This window comes from Rhinatrema bivittatum, chromosome 2 (genome assembly GCF_901001135.1).
Source record: "Rhinatrema bivittatum chromosome 2, aRhiBiv1.1, whole genome shotgun sequence".
Lineage (NCBI taxonomy): Eukaryota > Metazoa > Chordata > Amphibia > Gymnophiona > Rhinatrematidae > Rhinatrema > Rhinatrema bivittatum.
In genome coordinates, this window is record NC_042616.1 from 688,998,498 (window position 1) to 689,016,809 (window position 18,312).

The 18,312-nt window shown below is 42.5% G+C and overlaps 1 protein-coding gene across 2 annotated transcripts in view; it reads left to right on the forward strand.

Moving 5' to 3' along the window:
* The window catches only part of RALYL (RALY RNA binding protein like), a 666,364-nt gene that overhangs the window by 475,086 nt on the left and 172,966 nt on the right, over positions 1–18,312 (forward strand). For both annotated transcript variants that reach the window (XM_029591573.1, XM_029591574.1), the window contains exon 5: positions 17,693–17,806. In XM_029591573.1, the coding sequence (XP_029447433.1) occupies positions 17,693–17,806 (114 nt within the window). The remainder of the gene's footprint in view (positions 1–17,692; positions 17,807–18,312) is intronic.

Here is an 18,312-nt window from a genome sequence, read left to right on the forward strand (position 1 = left end):
CGTATTCAAAAAAATAAATGTGCGCCTCCTTCCTAGCGCGACCCCCTAATTTGCTTATTGCATGGCGCCCCCCCTTGTGGGCGCCATGTGTGTGCTAAGAAAGCGAGTGCTGAAAAGTCAGCGCCTGCTTTCCGCAAAATTTATTGCATTGGCCCCTTAGTAAAGTACCCAGAAGTAGTAGCATGAAATACTATCTGCTTCTCGCATATAAATCATATTCTGCCCAGGCTAGTTGCAGTATTCATCATGACGAGAAAGTCAGCCGTTAATATCTTTTCAGCATAATGAAGCAAATTGAAAAAGACTTTAAGGATGAAGGTTGTTGATATTCCTGATATGGTCCTAGCAGTAAAATTTGTCTTCATTCCCAGCACTATAAAATCTCCAGAGCCCTGCTTCTTACTAAAATGCAGATTCCTGCTCTCCCATATTATACGTAACAAAAGGCAAAATGCAAAACACCTTACTGTGAGTCTCATCCACAAAGTGACCTAACTCCTTCAAGGGCTGGTGCAAGGGTATTAGGTGCCCTTACAATGTGTATTAATATGAATAACGAAATCTGCATTTATAACAACAAATTTATTTGACATGAAAAGACGAATGATAACTTACAATAACATAACCAGTCTATATTGAGGCAGAATACTATAAATATTTAACAAAAAAGAGTGGGAGAATGTAAACCAAGGCTGTAATTTTTGTTCAAAAACAGCAAAACAGTTTACAGTATATTGAACAATCAACAGGACAAAAATATAAAATATTCAATTCAGACATAAAAAATTTGTGCTACACTTTATACTGGATCTGTTTTAGAAAGACTGTACATTAGAATTTTACTTTCCTTGCTTTCAGTTTAGCAAATGTAGAAACAAGTTTCTTCAAGTCAAGGTTTTGTGCAATTTTGTTTTCTATTGACAAGGTGGCCAACCCAACAAGTCTTTCTTGCATCATTGAGAAATGAATATATGTTTTAATCAACTTTAGCTTGGAAAAGTTTCACTCACGACAGGCCACAGAAACAGGAAGGGTTATGAGGATGCGGAGGGCAAGAAATATGTTAAAGAAACTATGTGACAGTTTTTGGCTACATATAAAGTTCTGAACATCTTGTGGTGATGAGCTCTTTTGAATTCATCTTGCGATGGCTTGCAATTCACTCCACATAAATGAAGCAATAATATGTTTGGAATTCCCAATTTGTAAAGCTTTCTCCAATTTCAAGCACTATTCCAGAATTTCATTTGATGTACTAATCTGCAAACTGTGAATATTATAGAGGAAGCTAAACACAGAACTAATTTGATGCATCTGTGTGAATCTTTCCTCATATGATTGTATTGCTGTGTCAAGGACTGTAAAATAAAAGTTCACTTTGAAGTTTTCCTCAGCACTCTGAATAGGGTTATCATCAGCTTCATATGTGAACTGCTTCTTTTTTTTTCTTAATCCGGACTGGATTTGGTTCAAAGCATGCTGGTATCTCCAACTGCTCAGCAAGTTCACATGCATCCACCGGTATTTTCGCAAACCCTCCATCACTCCTGCAGTCTAAAAGAAATTTCTTGGTTCCACTCAGTTGCTCATTGGCATTGTGTATGTCAAATTCCTTCAATTTAAGAGCCGGATTTTCAAAGCCCTACGCACGCAAAAACGGGTACTTACACGCGTAAATTCCCGGGGCGCGCACAACTCGAATTTTGCATAGCAGTCTTTGTGCATGTAAATGACCCAGCATGCATAAAACTGCGTGAAAAAAAGGGGTGTTTTGGAGGCGTGTTGGGGGCATGTCAGGAGCGTGCGCATGACTTACGCGCGTATGATGTATTTTATAAGGGACGCGCACAAATCCCCCTGCACGTTCAGTGTATCTCACGCATGTATATTTACTACTGCCTGCCTGTGGGCGCAAGGGACTTCTAAAGTGACCGCGGTTTCCTGGCCTCATTGCTCAGGGACCCTCAATTTTGGAGAAAGGCCGAAGGTGGAAGGAAGAGCTTGTGGGGCTTACTGGTGGTAACTGGGAAATGGCTATTTTCCTAGGCACTGTTCATTTGTGTGTAACGGTAAGGGACTACCTGAGGAGGTGATGAACAGAAGGAACATCAATTCTCCTTGGGCATTCCTGTTTCTTCACATAATTATGATAGCTGCATGGGTCCTACGCTATATACAGCTGAGAAGAGAAAGAGAGAGGAGAAGAAAAATGCTGAGACTGAGGAGGTACCCTTTACATAGAGTTTACAGGACGCGCACACAATTTCCGGATCTGTCTGAGGAGGAAGTAATGCACAGGTTCAGATTTAATAAGGAAACCATACTGTACCTCTGCCAAATGTTAGAGCCTGACCTGCAACTTATCACCCAAAGGGGCCATGCCTTGCCAGTACACATCAAGGTGACAACTGCCCTGGCCTTTTTTGCTACCGGCACCTTCCAGACACCGCTCGGAGTGACATCAGGAATCACTCAGTCTGCCACCTCAAGGTGCCTAGAGCAGGTCCTAGCTGCCTTGCTCCAGAAAACACAACACTTTATCTCCTTCCCCTTCAGATGACAGGATCAACAAGAAATAATGACAGAGTTTTATCAAATTGCATGCTTCCCCTCAGTCTTGGGAGCTATTGATTGCACTCACTTGCCCCTAAGGGCACCAGGAGGAAATAAGGCCACCTACCGCAACCGTAAGGGATTCCACTCCCTAAACATGCAAGTAGTCTGCAACGCCAAGGGCATCATCATGAATTTGGTGCCCCACTTTCCTGGATCCACTCATGACGCCTACATTCTATCACAACCCAGTATTCATGACCACTTCCAAAGGACACATCACTGGGGGATGGCTGCTAGGTAGTAAGCTAACCAACACTTCTAACATACATAGTTCCCAGCTATCTTTGTGTCAGCCTTACATGTATGCTCACAGCAGGGCTCCTGTTTACTTGGCCTGTGAGCTATGCCACAATGAAACACAGAAGGAATATTATGTAACCCTGATGTTCTGTGTCTTCTCCTACAGGTGACAGAGGCTATCCACTAAAAACCTGGCTCATGATCCCCATTTCCTCCCCCACAACTGCCGCTGTGGCTCACTACAACAGGGCACACCATAAGACCAGGGCTGACATAGAGGGAACATTTGGCTTACTGAAGTCATGCTTCCGCTGTTGCGATCCTGCCCGCGAGGAGCGTGGGCAGGCTCTTACCTTCTCACGGCCAGTCAGGCCGCTGACACTATCTCCTTCACGGCAGGCCTGCCACCGTCGCCGGGCTCCTCCCCGGCTGCCTCCGGTTCTGCGTGGCAGGGTCGGGCCGCCGGGAACTCTCCTTGCGGCCGGCTCCTCCGCTGCCGCTCCTGCCTTCCTCCGACGTGCTGCAGCCGATGCTGGGGTCTTCAGCCGGAAGGGAGGCCGTCCCTGCCGGTGCCTGCTTCAGCCCGGGTCCTTGGCTGGCATGGAGGCCGACCCTGCCGGTGCCTGCAGTCCTTCTTCTGCTTCCTGCTTCTGTCTTCGCGGCTGGGAGCCGCTCCTGCAGCCTGCCACCTCTTCAGCCTCAGGGCAGGGCTGCTCCGCTGCCTGCCTGGCTTCCTCGGGCCTTCCACGTGGCTGAGGACGCCACCTGCGGGTCCTGCTTCTCTTCCTCTCCAGCTTCCTTAGGCGCGGGCGCGCGCCTCTCGTCTGTTCTTCAAGGGCCAGCCAGGTGTGGCTCTCTGCTGACCCCTCCCTGGGTGTTGTCCTCTTCAGCCCTACAAAAGGGCTCAGCGTCCATTCCAGCTTTGCCTTCGCAAGGAGTTGGTCACTCCTGGGATCCTGCTGTCCTTCACTCCAGGAGTCGTCCTTGTTCCAGCACTTCTTCAAGGTCCTGTGTTTCCTGTTCTTCGTTGGAGCTCCTCGTCTTGTCCAGATGTCCACCTGCCGTTCCTGTAAGTTACGTTCCAGTCCAGATGTCCACCTGTTATTCGTGTGGAGGTTTTATTGGGTGGGGAGTGCTTGTGGTATGAATGAGTGTGTTTGTAATGGGATATTTTTAAAGGGTTTAAAGGTTAACTAGTTGGTGCTATGATGGGGCAGTATATTATGCTATGTTGCACATGTATTTGTATTAATGGTTATTAATAGCTACATTTGTGAGTTTACATGTATGTAATTAAATGAATACAGTTTCTAAATATATTTTGATAAATGTGTCACTGATAAATGATGTTAAATGATATTGAACAGATACATTAAACGTTTTTAGATTGATGATATGAGATTCCCTATATACTTGTGTGTTGCTTCAGTCTCAGACAGATCCCTTGAACTACCTTCACACTGATGCTGTAGATGAAAATATTTCAGCAAGGAATCTTCCTGCTTTGTCTTTTTCCCTTTCAGCCTTCCGTTTACGATAATGTGCCCCAGACAATTTTTTTTTCTTTCTGCCATAATGCCACGTCACATGAACTGAAAAATCAAATTTTGTACTAAATAGATATGTTATTTCTAGATATTTTTTACTATTTTATTTATTTATTTATTTATTTATTTAGAGTTTTTATATACCGGCAATCATGAAAACATATCTTGCTGGTTTACATAGAATGGGGGTGCAATAAAATACATAGAACTTAAGAACAGAGAACTAGAACTGTGGTGACAGAAGGTACAGTTACATTTAACAAGGTGGCCAAACTTGGAGTAGGAAAATAGAAAAGAGGATAGAAAATGGTTTAAACAATATACAATTTAAATGTAGTATACAAAATAGATAAATGTTATAAACAAACGGCAAGGTGATTTAGGAGTTATTGGATTGTGTCATTGAGTTGTGTCCGGAAAGGCTTGCTTGAATAACCAAGTCTTAAGTTTTTTCCTAAAATTTGGGAGGCAAGGCTCCTGTCTGAGGTCTGTAGGAATGGAATTCCACAGTAGAGGGCCAGCTGTGGAGGTGGCACGATCTCTTACGGTAATGTGTTTGGTCGTTTTCGCTGGGGGAACCAGGAGGGAACCTCTATATGCATCTCTGGTAGGTCTAGTGGAATTATGTACTTGGAGAGGGAATTGGAGATCGAGAGTGGTGAGTTGATGTATAGTTTTATAGGTGATAGTTAAGGCTTTATACATGATGCGGAAGTATACGGGTAACCAATGAAACTCTTTCAGGATGGGTGAAATGTGGTCTCTTTTCCTTGCGCCTGTCAGAATACGGGCAGCTGAATTTTGAACCATCTGTAGTGGTTTGGAGTATGATGAAGGTAGACCTAGCAATAGGGAGTTGCAGTAGTCCAGTTTCGAAAATATGACTGCTTGGATGATCGTTCTGAAGTCTTGAGCGTGGAAAAGAGGTCTTATCCTTTTCAGGACCTGGAGTTTATAGAAACAGTCTTTGGTTGTTTTGTTGATGTGTGCTTTGAAGTTTAGCCGGTTATCTATTAACACTCCTAGGTCTCTAGTTTGTGTGGTAGGGAGATTGGTGGGAAGAGTACTGTTGTTGGTGTTGTTTTCAGGTGAGATAAGAAGGATCTCAGTCTTGGAGGAATTTAAGATGAGGTGTAGACTGTTGAGTAGTTGTTTGATTTTTTGGTGGCATGATTCCCAGTAGTCAAGAGTATTAGAGTATGTGTCTTTGATGGGGATGATGATTTGGATATCGTCTGCATATAGAAAAAACTTTAGATTGAGGTCGGTGAGAAGTTGGCATAGAGGAAGAAGGTAAATATTGAATAGAGTCGGAGATAATGAAGAACCTTGTGGGACTCCTATGGTAGAGTCAAATCTTGAGGATTCCTTGTTTTGGAGTTTGACTTTGTAACCTCTATTGTTGAGAAAGGTTTTAAACCAGGAAAGGACGGTGCCTCTGATTCCTATGGATGACAACTGGTTTAGGAGGATAGCGTGGTTGACCGTGTCGAACGCTGCGGATAGGTCTAGCAAGATCAAAAGGAATGAGTTTCCTTTGCCGAGGCCCAGTAGGAGATGGTCTGTCAAAGAGATAAGGAGAGATTCTGTGCCTCGGTTTTTTCGGAATCCGTGTTGTGGGGCAAAGAAGAGATTATTGTCTTCGATGTAGTTTGACAGTTGAGAGTTGACTAGTTTTTCCATGATCTTGGCGATGAATGGGAGGTTAGCAATGGGTCGGAAGTTGTTGGGGTCCTTCGGGTCAAGGTTGGGTTTCTTTAGGAGTGGTGAGATTGAGGCCATTTTGAGATCATCTGGGAAGGATCCTTGGGCCAGAGAGCAGTTGATGATGTTTGTTAATGATGTGGCTATTGAGTCAGGAATAGATAGGAGTAGTTTGGTGGGGATGTGGTCAGCAGGATGAGACGAAGGTTTCATTCTTCTCAGGATGGTTTGTATCTCAGTGGAAGAGATGATATGACTATGATATGCATATTACATTTAAATGCACTACTGTGGTGCTAACCAGACCAAACACTGAAATCCATGTAAAACAGATACTCAGAACATATGCAGGAAAATTACCAAACCATAACAGCAGAAACTCCCAGGGCTCAAACTGCAACAATCCTAGCAATGAAAAATATTGCAATAAGTGCTAGATACATCAGTACGCCTTCTATTGGAAAACAAAACAAGTTGGATAGCTCTAGATCCCTACATAGAAAAAAATACTTTTATATATATTATTTATTTAGATATTTTATATGCCGTCATTCCTTGTATAGATCACAGTGGTTTACGGGTGACATTCATAGTTGTAAATTCAGCAAACAATCTGAAACTAAATGATTGGTTACAATGTTGTTAATCGTCTGCAGGTACTGATTTCCATCTATCTAAAGGCAGTTTCTGGGACATAAGGAATTAAATTAGTACAAAAGGCAAGGAGTATAGGTAATTTCAGAAAAAAAGGTAATTTTCACAACTTAGTCTTTGGGAAGTTTGAGAATCTTGCATTCTCTCAGTTGATTTTTTCTTCATGATACAATTATCTTTTGTCCTTCTTGTCTTTGTGACTCGGTATTCTAAGTTAAGTTAGATGTATTTATGAATAGCCATATTTTTTATTCACTTTTAAATTTCCTTCTATCTGGTAACATACATAATGACTCCAGTAGAGACTTCCAGAGCTTTGGATCCACTATAGAGAATACTCGATTTCTTATTTGTGTCAGGCGTGTGCTCCATATTGTGGGGATATTCAATAGTCCTTTATTTTGGGATCTTAGTATTTATTGATGGTTGTAAGGCTATAGTGACCCTCCTAATAGTCTGGTGTTATTGGAATGAATGATGTTGAATATTATTATTATTTCATAGTAGATTCTGGATTGTACTGGTAACCAATGCAGTACCATCAGTGAAGGTGTAATGTGATCATATTTCTTAGATCCTAATAGTCTTGCTGCAGCATTTTGTAGTAGTTATAGTGGTTTTAAGTGACTTGCTGGAAGACCTAGAAGTAAGGAGTTATAGTAGTCAAGATCTGAGAATATTAGAGTTTGTAATACTGTATGAGGTCCACAAAAGTTAATAGTTGTTTCAGTCTTTGTAGTATATGCAGCTTAGCATAGTCAGTCTTAATCAATTTCTTGATGTGCATTTTCATTGTGAAGTTCTCATCTAGCTGTACGCCTAAATCCTGTACTTGATTTGAGGGATTAATTTGAAAGTTGTCTAGATCTAAGGCAGGTGGTTTAACTATCAATGAACTTCTACTCAACCAGATTATTTCAGTCTTTTTGGGATTTAGTGTCAGTTTGATTTGTGAAAGTTCTTGTTGAATTGCTTTAATATATGTAGATATTATCACATCTGTATTTTCAAATGATCTGGAAAGTGGTATGTAGAACTGTAGGTCATCTGCATACAAGACGTTTATTTCTAGATTCATCAGTAATTTACATAGTGCTAGCATGTAAATATTCAATAGTGTTGCTGAGAGGGCTGAGCCTTCAGGGACACCAGTATCACATGGGAAGGTGTCAGATATCTGGTTTATTTATTTATTTAAAAGCATTTATATACCGTTTTTTAAAAATAAATTTTTTATCAAAACGGTTTACAAAAATATGAAATTAATGAAATAAAAATATAACTTAAAAGAATAAAATACATAAACTGGTATATAAATTGTAAGTAACAAATTAACAAATATTTAATAAATGGGGTTTGGGCCATGGGTCGCTTTGTGGTCATAGGAAGGGGAGGGCAAGGAAAGGACTAGTAGTTATCTAGGGAATGATATTCGCAGGAGATAGGGAAGGGAGTGATTGTAACTAGAGATGTGAATTGGAACCGGAATCGGTTCGGTTCCGGTTCCGATTCAAATCGAGCATTTTTTTTGTCCAGTCCGATCGTTTTTTTTTTTTATCAGCTGCGCCCGATCCAATAAACAAAAAAACCCACCCCGACCCTTTAAAACCGCTCCCTTAGCCTCCACCACCCTCCCGACCCCCCCCCCCAAAAAAAATGTTTTAAAATTACCTGGTGGTCCAGTGAGCCCCGGGAGCGATCTCCCACTCTCGGGCCATCGGCTGCCACTAATAAAAATGGCGCCGATGGCCCTTTGCCCTTACCATGTGACAGGGTAACCGTGCCATTGGCCGGCCCCTGTCAAATGGTAGGAGCACTGGATGGCGGCGGTTTCTAGAGATTGGTTAACTAGTGCACAGAGAAAGGTGCAGGCATGTTGGCCAAGGGCTTTGAAGAAGATGCCAGAACAAGGATTTTCAGAGGAGTTGGAGGGTTTTTGTTTATTAATTATAGTTAAAATGGTATTTTCAAGTATGGGAGTAAATTCAGACCATTGATAACTAGGTTCTTTGTTAACATATGTAGGATAAGGTAGTTGAGAAAATTCTATGGAAATATTCGTTACTTTTGTTTTAAAATGGTTAGCAATTATATTGCAAAAAGTATCATCGTAATCTGTAAAATTTTCACTGCGAGGGGTAGTTAGATGTTTCACAATATTGAATAAAGTGTTTGGGTTTCCATTGGCTTTGGAGATTTTGTTTGCATAGTAAAGCTTCTTGGCCTGATTTATTTCTTTATTATAACGGTGTAAGGTACATTGGTATGCATTTTTTGTTTCAGTAGTTCTATTACGTCGCCATTTACGTTCTAGTTTTCTAAGAAGTGTTTTGAAAGAGTGTAGGGATTTTGTATACCAGGGGACATTTAATTTTCTTTTTGTTATATTTTAAATGAACTTGTTTGAAAGGGGCGATGGTATCTAAGGTAGATGTAATGGCTGAGTTCCAGTTTGCTACAGAATCTTCTATATTTGTTGATATTAGGGATGTGAATCGTTTTAGGACGATTAAAATTATCGTCCGATAATTTTAATATCGTCTTAAACCGTTATGGAACACAATACAATAGAGATTCTAACGATTTATCGTTATAAATCGTTAGAATCGTGAGCCGGCACACTAAAACCCCCTAAAACCCACCCCCGACCCTTTAAATTAAATCCCCCACCCTCCCGAACCCCCCCCAAATGAGTTAAATAACCTGCGGGTCCAGCGGCGGTCCGGAACGGCAGCGGTCCGGAACGGGCTCCTGCTCCTGAATCTTGTTGTCTTCAGCCGGCGCCATTTTCCAAAATGGCGCCGAAAAATGGCGGCGGCCATAGACGAACACGATTGGACGGCAGGAGGTCCTTCCGGACCCCCGCTGGACTTTTGGCAAGTCTCGTGGGGGTCAGGAGGCCCCGCACAAGCTGGCCAAAAGTTCCTGGAGGTCCAGCGGGGGTCAGGGAGCGATTTCCCGCCGCGAATCGTTTTCGTACGGAAAATGGCGCCGGCAGGAGATCGACTGCAGGAGGTTGTTCAGCGAGGCGCCGGAACCCTCGCTGAACGACCTCCTGCAGTCGATCTCCTGCCGGCGCCATTTTCCGTACGAAAACGATTCGCGGCGGGAAATCGCTCCCTGACCCCCGCTGGACCTCCAGGAACTTTTGGCCAGCTTGTGGGGGGCCTCCTGACCCCCACGAGACTTGCCAAAAGTCCAGCGGGGGTCCGGAAGGACCTCCTGCCGTCCAATCGTGTTCGTCTATGGCCGCCGCCATTTTTCGGCGCCATTTTGGAAAATGGCGCCGGCTGAAGACAACAAGATTCAGGAGCAGGAGCCCGTTCCGGACCGCTGCCGTTCCGGACCGCCGCTGGACCCGCAGGTTATTTAAGTCATTTGGGGGGGGTTCGGGAGGGTGGGGGATTTAATTTAAAGGGTCGGGGGTGGGTTTTAGGGGGTTTTAATGTGCCGGTTTTGCGATTTTTAGATTTTTAGATTTTTCACGATTTTTCACGATTTTTCACGATATTTTACCCCCCCCAAACGGCAACAATACAATTCCCTCCCCCTCCCAGCCGAAATCGATCGTTAAGACGATCGAGGACACGATTCACATCCCTAGTTGATATAGTATTTGGCAAATTAGGTATAACTGCTTCTATAAAGGAGTCTGAGCTGATAAATTTCCTTTTTGATATCATAGATTGTTTTCTGATCACATGCTTATTATAGTCTAAGTTAATGGAAAAGTGGATGTTATAATGGTCAGACCAGGGTATGGGGGTAACTGTTATGTCTTTCAAGATAGGTGTGACAAAAAGTGAGTTGAAAAATACTAGATCTAGTATTTGATCTTTAGTATGGGTTGGGGTCTTTATGAGTTGTTCCCAGCCAGTTTGACCTGAAATGTTCTGTTAGAGAGAAATGATGAGAACAATTTGCTAACTGTACTAGAAATGAGCTTCGTTTTTTCGTATCGGGACGTATTTCGGTTCAGACGCTTCGTCAAATTTTTTGTTTTTCGGTGGATTGTTTTTTGTCGGCGCGGATCGAGAAAACGAGTCAGAAAACAAATTTAAAAAAAAAAAGAATCGGAAAAAAAAAGAATTGGAAATAAAGTACCCGAACCCTTCAATTTTACTTTCTTACAACCCCCCCCCACCATCCCGATCCCTCCCCAAGACTTACTAAAAGACCAGGTGGTCCAGCAGGGTCCCGCAAGCAATCTCTCCCTCCGGGCCTTCGGGTTGTCAGGCCTTCTATGAATCAAAATGGCGCTGATGACCCTTTGCCCTTACAATGTCACAGGGGCTACCGGTGCCATCGGTCGGCCCCTGTCACATGGTAGGAGCAATGGACGGCCAGAGCCATCTTGTGCTCCTACCATGTGACAGGGGCCGACCGATGGCACCAGTAGCCCCTGTGACATAATAAGGGCAAAGGCTATCGGCGCCATTTTGAATACTGGCAGCCGACGGCCCGAGTGCAGAAGATCGCTCCAGGAACCCTGCTGGACCACCAGAGACTTTTGACAATTCTTGGGGGGGTCAGGTGTCCTTTGAGCCGTCAGCTGCCAGTAAGTCTTGGGGAGGAATCAGGATGGTGGGGGGATTGTAATACAGTAAATTTTAAGGTTTGGGGTGGGTTTTGTTTTTTTTAAATAAATGTGCCCCTCCCCCCGCACTAACCCAAAAAATGAATTTTCCTCGAAGTTCATGGAAAATCCATTTTGTGGTTCAGGTCCCCCGAACCACTATGAATTAGGCAATTTCAATGAAATTGCCTAATTCGTGATAAACGAATGCACATCTCAAAACTGTACCATCAATTCCAGTGTTTATCAGCTGATGGCATAATAGATTATGATCGATAGTGTCAAAGGCTGCTGTTAAGTCAATTAGCACTAGGCAATAAGATTAATCTGCAACAAGTCCTTGTAAGAGTAATGTCTCCATTGAATGATGTTTACTAAATCGGAATTGATTTGGGTATAGGATATTATGATCTTCCAAATGATGTTCAAGCTGGGATAACACTGCTTTCTCAAGTACTTTGTCTAGAAATGGCAGGTTAGGTATTGGGTGATAGTTGTCCCAATTGTCTGTTCGACCAGACTTATTTTTTAGGATCAGTTTTATCACTGCTTTTTTTAAACCTTGAGGTATGATTCCTTCTGATAGTGAATGGTTAATCATGGATGTGATTGTTGGAGTGATAACTTGGTGTATTTGTTTTAATGAACTAGCTGGTATTGGGTCATGTGGGTGAGTAGCTGGTTTAATTTATGATTTGATTAATTGTCAACTTTGATACCCTGTCAAATGTGAATCATTTGACTGTGTCCTTTGAGCCTTCAGGTGCTTTTGTTGGGGAAAAGATAGTGAATTGTTTTTTCAACTTATCGATTTTGTCTAAGAGTGTGGTGGCATACTCATTGCAAGAGGCCTTTGTGTAGTTTCTTGATATGTAAGATGTCAGGTCTTTAATTAGATGTTTAACTGTCTCAAAGATAAGTTTAGAATTAAAAATAGCCCTGTGAATCTGTTTAGCATAGTAATCTTAATTTTGCTTTATTGGTTTGTGTTTGATATTTTGTGAGGGAAGAAGTATATTTTTCTAGGGATTCAGTCGAATGACATTTCCTCCATTGTTTCTCTAGTTTCCTAAGGTTCTGTTTAGTGCTTCCAGGGTTTCTTAGTTTTGGAGTTATTATTACCTTTGTTAATGGTTTTCATTGAACGGGCCTATGTTTTTCAGCTATGTTATTGACAATGTTGTCCCAAGAGTCAAAAGCTGTTGCAGTGTTGGTTAGATTGAGTCATCTATCTTTGTTTCTATTGCTGCCACCAGTACTTCTATCTCTATCTTATTTCTGAAGGCAGATGTATGCTTATTATCCATACTCATGTAGATTTGGTTGGTGATGGCTATTTCCGCTTTTATTAATTGGTGATCGGACCAAGGCTCTCTCGTGTGCGATGTATTGGTTATGTAGTTACTTGTATTATCAAATATTAGGTCTAGAGTATGGCCCACTTTGTGTGTTGCATTCAAAACAAATTGTGACCATCCCATCACTTCCATTGCTCCTAGAAACATTTAAATTCTAAGGATCTTGGTTTTTTGTCTACCTGTAGGTTAAAGTTTATTACAATTATTGTAGATTCTGGTGTAGTAAATACCTTGGTGAATAGTTCTATTAGTGGTGAGCAATCTTTTTATAGTAAACCTGGAGGGCAATAGACCAGTCCTATGTTTAGCTGATGAGATTTTAGTATTGCCACTTCATAGGGTGGGATAATGTCTACTTTGCTGGGTTCTAGTTTTAGTTCTTTTTTACTGATTATTAATAAATCCCACCTTTACATTTCAGTCTAGGAACGTGAAGTACCTCATCATAGTTAGGTTGGGAAATTTGGTTTAGGTTATATTATCTTTGTCAGTCAGCCAAGTTTCTAATATGCAAAAAATAGTGGGCTTTAAATCTTCTAGCAGGTCATTAATCAGAGGGATTTCTTTTTAAATAAATTGGACATTTAATAATAACAGAGTAAACATTAAGCAGGAGGAGATAGTGGAATGGTTAGTAATCGCTGGGAAGACCAAGTTTGTTCTTCTTTGTTTCATGCTTGTGGTTCTCCTTAGAAATCTGTATATGCCACATCCTTGAATGGGTTCAATGTAGTATAACTGGTCTATGGTTGTAAGGTTCAATCATGGGATTAATGGAATTATCACTGAAGTAATGAAGTAAGGCCACTCAGGTGAGCACGAAAGGGCTGCTCCAAGAGCTGTCCTCAGTGCTGCCTGATGGTTCTGGCTCTCTTACTGGAGCTCCCATTCGGCATCGCCATGGCATTGAAGTCGGCGGAAGGTGAGCGGGCTATGGGCGGAGTTGCTGAGCGGGAACTGAGATTTCCTCCTCTCTCTGGTGGTTTCTGGGGGAGGGAGTGCTTTCAGCGTGACTCGGGCACTGCTGCGGTGCTGGAGGGCTGCTCCCAGAGCTGTCCCCAGTGCTACCTGATGGTTCTGGCTCTCTTACTGGAGCTCCCCTTCTGCATCACTATGGTGTCATGCATAACAGACACAGACCCTTACCAAATGCAAAATAAGTGACCACAAATTAGAAATTAGTATTTAAAACTGAAATGGAAACCCCAAGTAGCCAAGCTCTGCATGTAGTGCAATATTGTAGAAACCAACAAATTTTACTCCTGAGGGAATTCTGCACAACTATGCAATGCAAAATTCTCCTCCCACACAGAATTCTAAAATTCTGCACAGAATTTACAATTGTGGATAGGCAATATTGAAGACAGCATGGATGGTCTTTATAGACTGGAAGGAAGGAGGATGTCAGATAGTGTGGGGGGGGGGGTGTGAAAAACCTAGCTTGGTAACGTGTGCAGAAATGTATGCTATCCCAGGAGTAAGAAATACGAACAGAAAAGTTGCACATTCCAAAAGACGACATATTGCTATCACTAAATAGAAAATGGTGGGTCAAAGCACACACAGAAACACAAACCCTCACACAAACTCCCTCTCTTGTGCACACACATATTTACCCTCACATTGATTCCCTTTCTCTATTGCACATACCCCTTCCCGGCAAACATTCTCTCCCACTCAGTCCCCCAATACCTGCTCTTTCCTTCAGATGCATCCCCAAATTTGCATGTTCAGTCTCAGTTACTCCCTCAGTCTTTCCCTATTGTCCTCTCCAACCATCTCTTTCTTCCTCCATGCCGTGTCTCCAGGCCCTGCTATTAGAGTCCCTGTTCTCCTTCTCCTCTCAGGGCTGCTCCTCTCTGCTCCCCCCGCCCTCCCACACTGTCTAATTTGGCCATAATTGGCCCAGCCATTTTTGTCCTCTCTGCTCTCTGACTCTGACCCGTGGTTCATTACGCTTTCCACCCTTCCCCCCCCCCCCCCCCCCAAGCAGAGGCAGCATTGGCTTGTGACTTACCTGCAGGCTGTTGCCTGGATCAGCATAGGCAGGCTGGATCTGGTCGGTGGGACAAGTCCTTGGGGGTGGGAGAGGTCCTTGGGGGTGGGACAGTCACAGGTCTCTTCTTCGCAGGTTCCTGCCGCACTGCTCCTGTTCCGCTCCTCCTCGAGTGCGCACGCAGCAAATAGCACGAGCTTCCCTGCTGCGTCTGTGCACTTGATTATAGGCTCAGCCGGCCTTCAGTTTGCAGGGGGGAAGGGGCGCCAACTCGCCAACAGATGTGAAGGAGGTGAAGCATTTGTGGGGGACCGGGGAAAAACTCACAGAGAGATTCAAATGAAGCCTTCTTTGAGCCAGTAGCTATAGTCACCGTCGGGTCAGGTGAGGACGGATGGGTCGGTCACACTTTTCACTTCACTGTCATGAAATATCCTGCCGGGTCAGCAGCTGCTGAGCTGCCACTACTGCCACCGGCGCCACAGCAGCAGCTGGCAAATCTCCGGCAGCACAGCATGTCAGTGGCTCTTGCTCTGTGACGGTGCCGCGGCTGCTGCCTCTGAGAGTCTGGTGCCCTAGGCCCCCGCCTAGTTTGCCTAGTGCTTCCGCTGGCCCTGACTCCATCTTTCTCCATTGCTTAAAAGCTACAGTATTGTTAGAGGTTAAGGTTGCTTGCCATTTTTACCTAACTGCCTCACTTCTTTCACCTGGCTCACATCTACCATCTGGTGCAGCAGTTATTGGAATTAAATTCGAATGCACAAAGGGTCAAGTACTGTGACAATATCAATAAGTTGCTATTTGTTTTACACAAACACAGTGATCAATTTCTAAACAATCCAACACATTCCTAAAAGGCAGTTTATAATATCCCAGTTATAGTCTGGCAACTATTAGCATGCCAGATATTCAGCTGCAATTTAATACACGTTCTAAAACATCTATATCTTTATAGCAATTTTTATCTGCACTTACATATATTCAAAAGATCTATACCACTAAGCTCAAAATTACAAGTGAGTGTATAAAAATGCAACACATGATGTATACTTGGGGACAGTAATTTCTAAACAGCCCAAACAGTGGTAAAGTCTGCATGTACACCCAGTATTTACCAAATATTTTCAAAGCAAACTTGAAAATACTCGGGTGATTAACTGAGTGCATGCACACATTCACCGGCATAAAATTACAACTCCTCCTTCTTACGTGTATGCAGTTACTTTCTTATTAAACCTTTATATGTATATCACTTGCTCTTCTGGAAAGTTCATTAGCTGGAGCCTGGGCTGATATATCCTCTCCATAGAGTGTCTTCTCCTCTTCTGTTGCCTCTTCCACTGCTGACGCACATTCCACAGAATCCAAACATTAATAGCAGGCATAGAAAATGTTTGTTCACACAAGCCTAGCAGGCACATAGGCTTTCAAGCAACAGGCACACACAGTAGGTACACCAGCTCTCAAACAGCAGGCACACAGACTCTTAAGCTGTAAGTACACACAGCATAGAAACATAGAAACATGACGGCAGAAAAAAAAACCCATACGACCTATCTAGTCTGCCCATTTCTACAATTCCTACCACTCCTTCAGAGATCTCCTGTACTTGTCCCATGCTTTCTTGAATTCAGATACTGTCTCTACCACTTCCACAGGGAGACTGTTCCATGCATCCACTACCCTCTCTGTAAAGAAATATTTCCTAAGATTACTCCTGAGTCTACCCTCTTTCACCCTCATCTCATGATCCCTTGTTCCTGAGCCTCCTTTCCATTGAAAAAGGCCCATCTCTTGTGCATGCAACCTTTGAGACATTTAAATATCATATCTCTCCTTTCCTCTAGGGTATACATGTTTAGACCTTTAAGTCTATTCCCATATGCCTTAGAATGAAGACCACTGACCATTTTAGTAGCCATCCTCTGGACCTATACCATCCTGTTTATATCCTGCAGTCTCCAGAACTGTACACTGCATTCCAAACAAGGACTCATCAAGGAATTATATAGAGACTCACCAATAGAAAAGAAAGAGAAACATTCACACGGAAAAGATTCCCAGACTCATAAACAGAGAAGGCACACACCTGACAAACACAGAAGAAAAGAAATAAAAAGGAGCAAGCAACAGCACAAAAACAACAGATAATTAAACACTAGTAATGATTCCCCTACAAACTACTCACAATAGACTCCGGCACTAACCATTAATCCAACTACTAGAGCCCAAATTACAAGTGAGGTTTAAAAAGCAAGTGTAAAAGCGTGTACACATGTTTGATGATGTATATGTGTACTCTGTTTAAAAAATACATAAATGTGTGCATGCTTGCAGATCCTGCCATAGAATGCCCTTGAAACATCCTATTTTCATTTGCATACATTTGTACTCGACATTAGCAGTTCGTGCAAATTGCCAACATTTGAAAATTTCACTTGGCCCATACAAAGGCCTCTTACTTGCCATACAGTGTTATTTTATGCTTATAACCTTGACTAACTCTTTGAAAATTGCCCCCAAACGACCTCAAATACATTTCAGCATAATGATATTGAAAGTTATTGTGTACAGCCACAAGTAAGAAAAGCAAAAACATAATTCCTCTTATCCCCATTTCCTTCTGCCTAACTCTCCTTTGCCCCTTCCCCACCAATGTCCTATCCTGGGTGACTTCAGGATCCCTTGCTGGGCAGGGACTGCAGGGTAAGACTTCTCCATGATTAACCCCTTCAGTGCTGCTACCACACCAACAGGGATGAATTCACCAGTGACAGTCCTTTTTCCTCACACCTGAAACCCGAGTGCATCAGCTCCCCGATTCACCTGCTGACTATTAGATGGGATGATGGGATGGAATATATGAATCCAAATCTCCTGCATTGCAGTGCACAGCACTAAAGAGAGGTCACAGGGCCAAGCTATAAGTTCCTCTTGTTGTGCATTTTCAGTTTAAATCTAATTGTTTTGTTATATGCTTTATTTGTTTTCCTCTTTTCAGTGAAATCAGATGAGCTACAAGCAATCAAGAAGGAACTAACGCAAATTAAAACTAAAATTGACTCCTTATTGGGCAGGCTGGAGAAGATTGAAAAGCAACAGAAAGTGGAAGCAGGTAGGTAAGAATGATCTATACTGTAGTCATAGGAAAAAAGCTAATTAAACCTTTGCGTGCTTATTATTTATCGCACTGACATATCAGCACATGTATAGAAGCTATGCTAACTTTTTATGATATTCAGTGATTTAGGGTCAGAATTAAGAGAGACTAAGCAGGAGCTTGACTTGAAATGATAAGATTTTACGTTTCTTCCTGACTTACCGAAGATTTATTGAGAACATTTTTCTGTTGCTTTGCAATCAAAAAGCACAACAAATGTTAACAGATTTTCAGATTATTTTAGGTGCTATATTGTTGATAACCTAAGCTAAGTACACTGTGGTAAACTGAATCTGCATAAGGAAAATTGATTTGTGCTGAAAAATATAATCAATTTTACACTGAATGCAGATTACTTTACCTCTAGGGTCTTTTGATTCTTCTGCTGCTGTTGGCCTTCTAGTCTAGTGGTCTGAAACATTACATTTTTATAGCTAGATTCATCATTCTGCTATATAGCA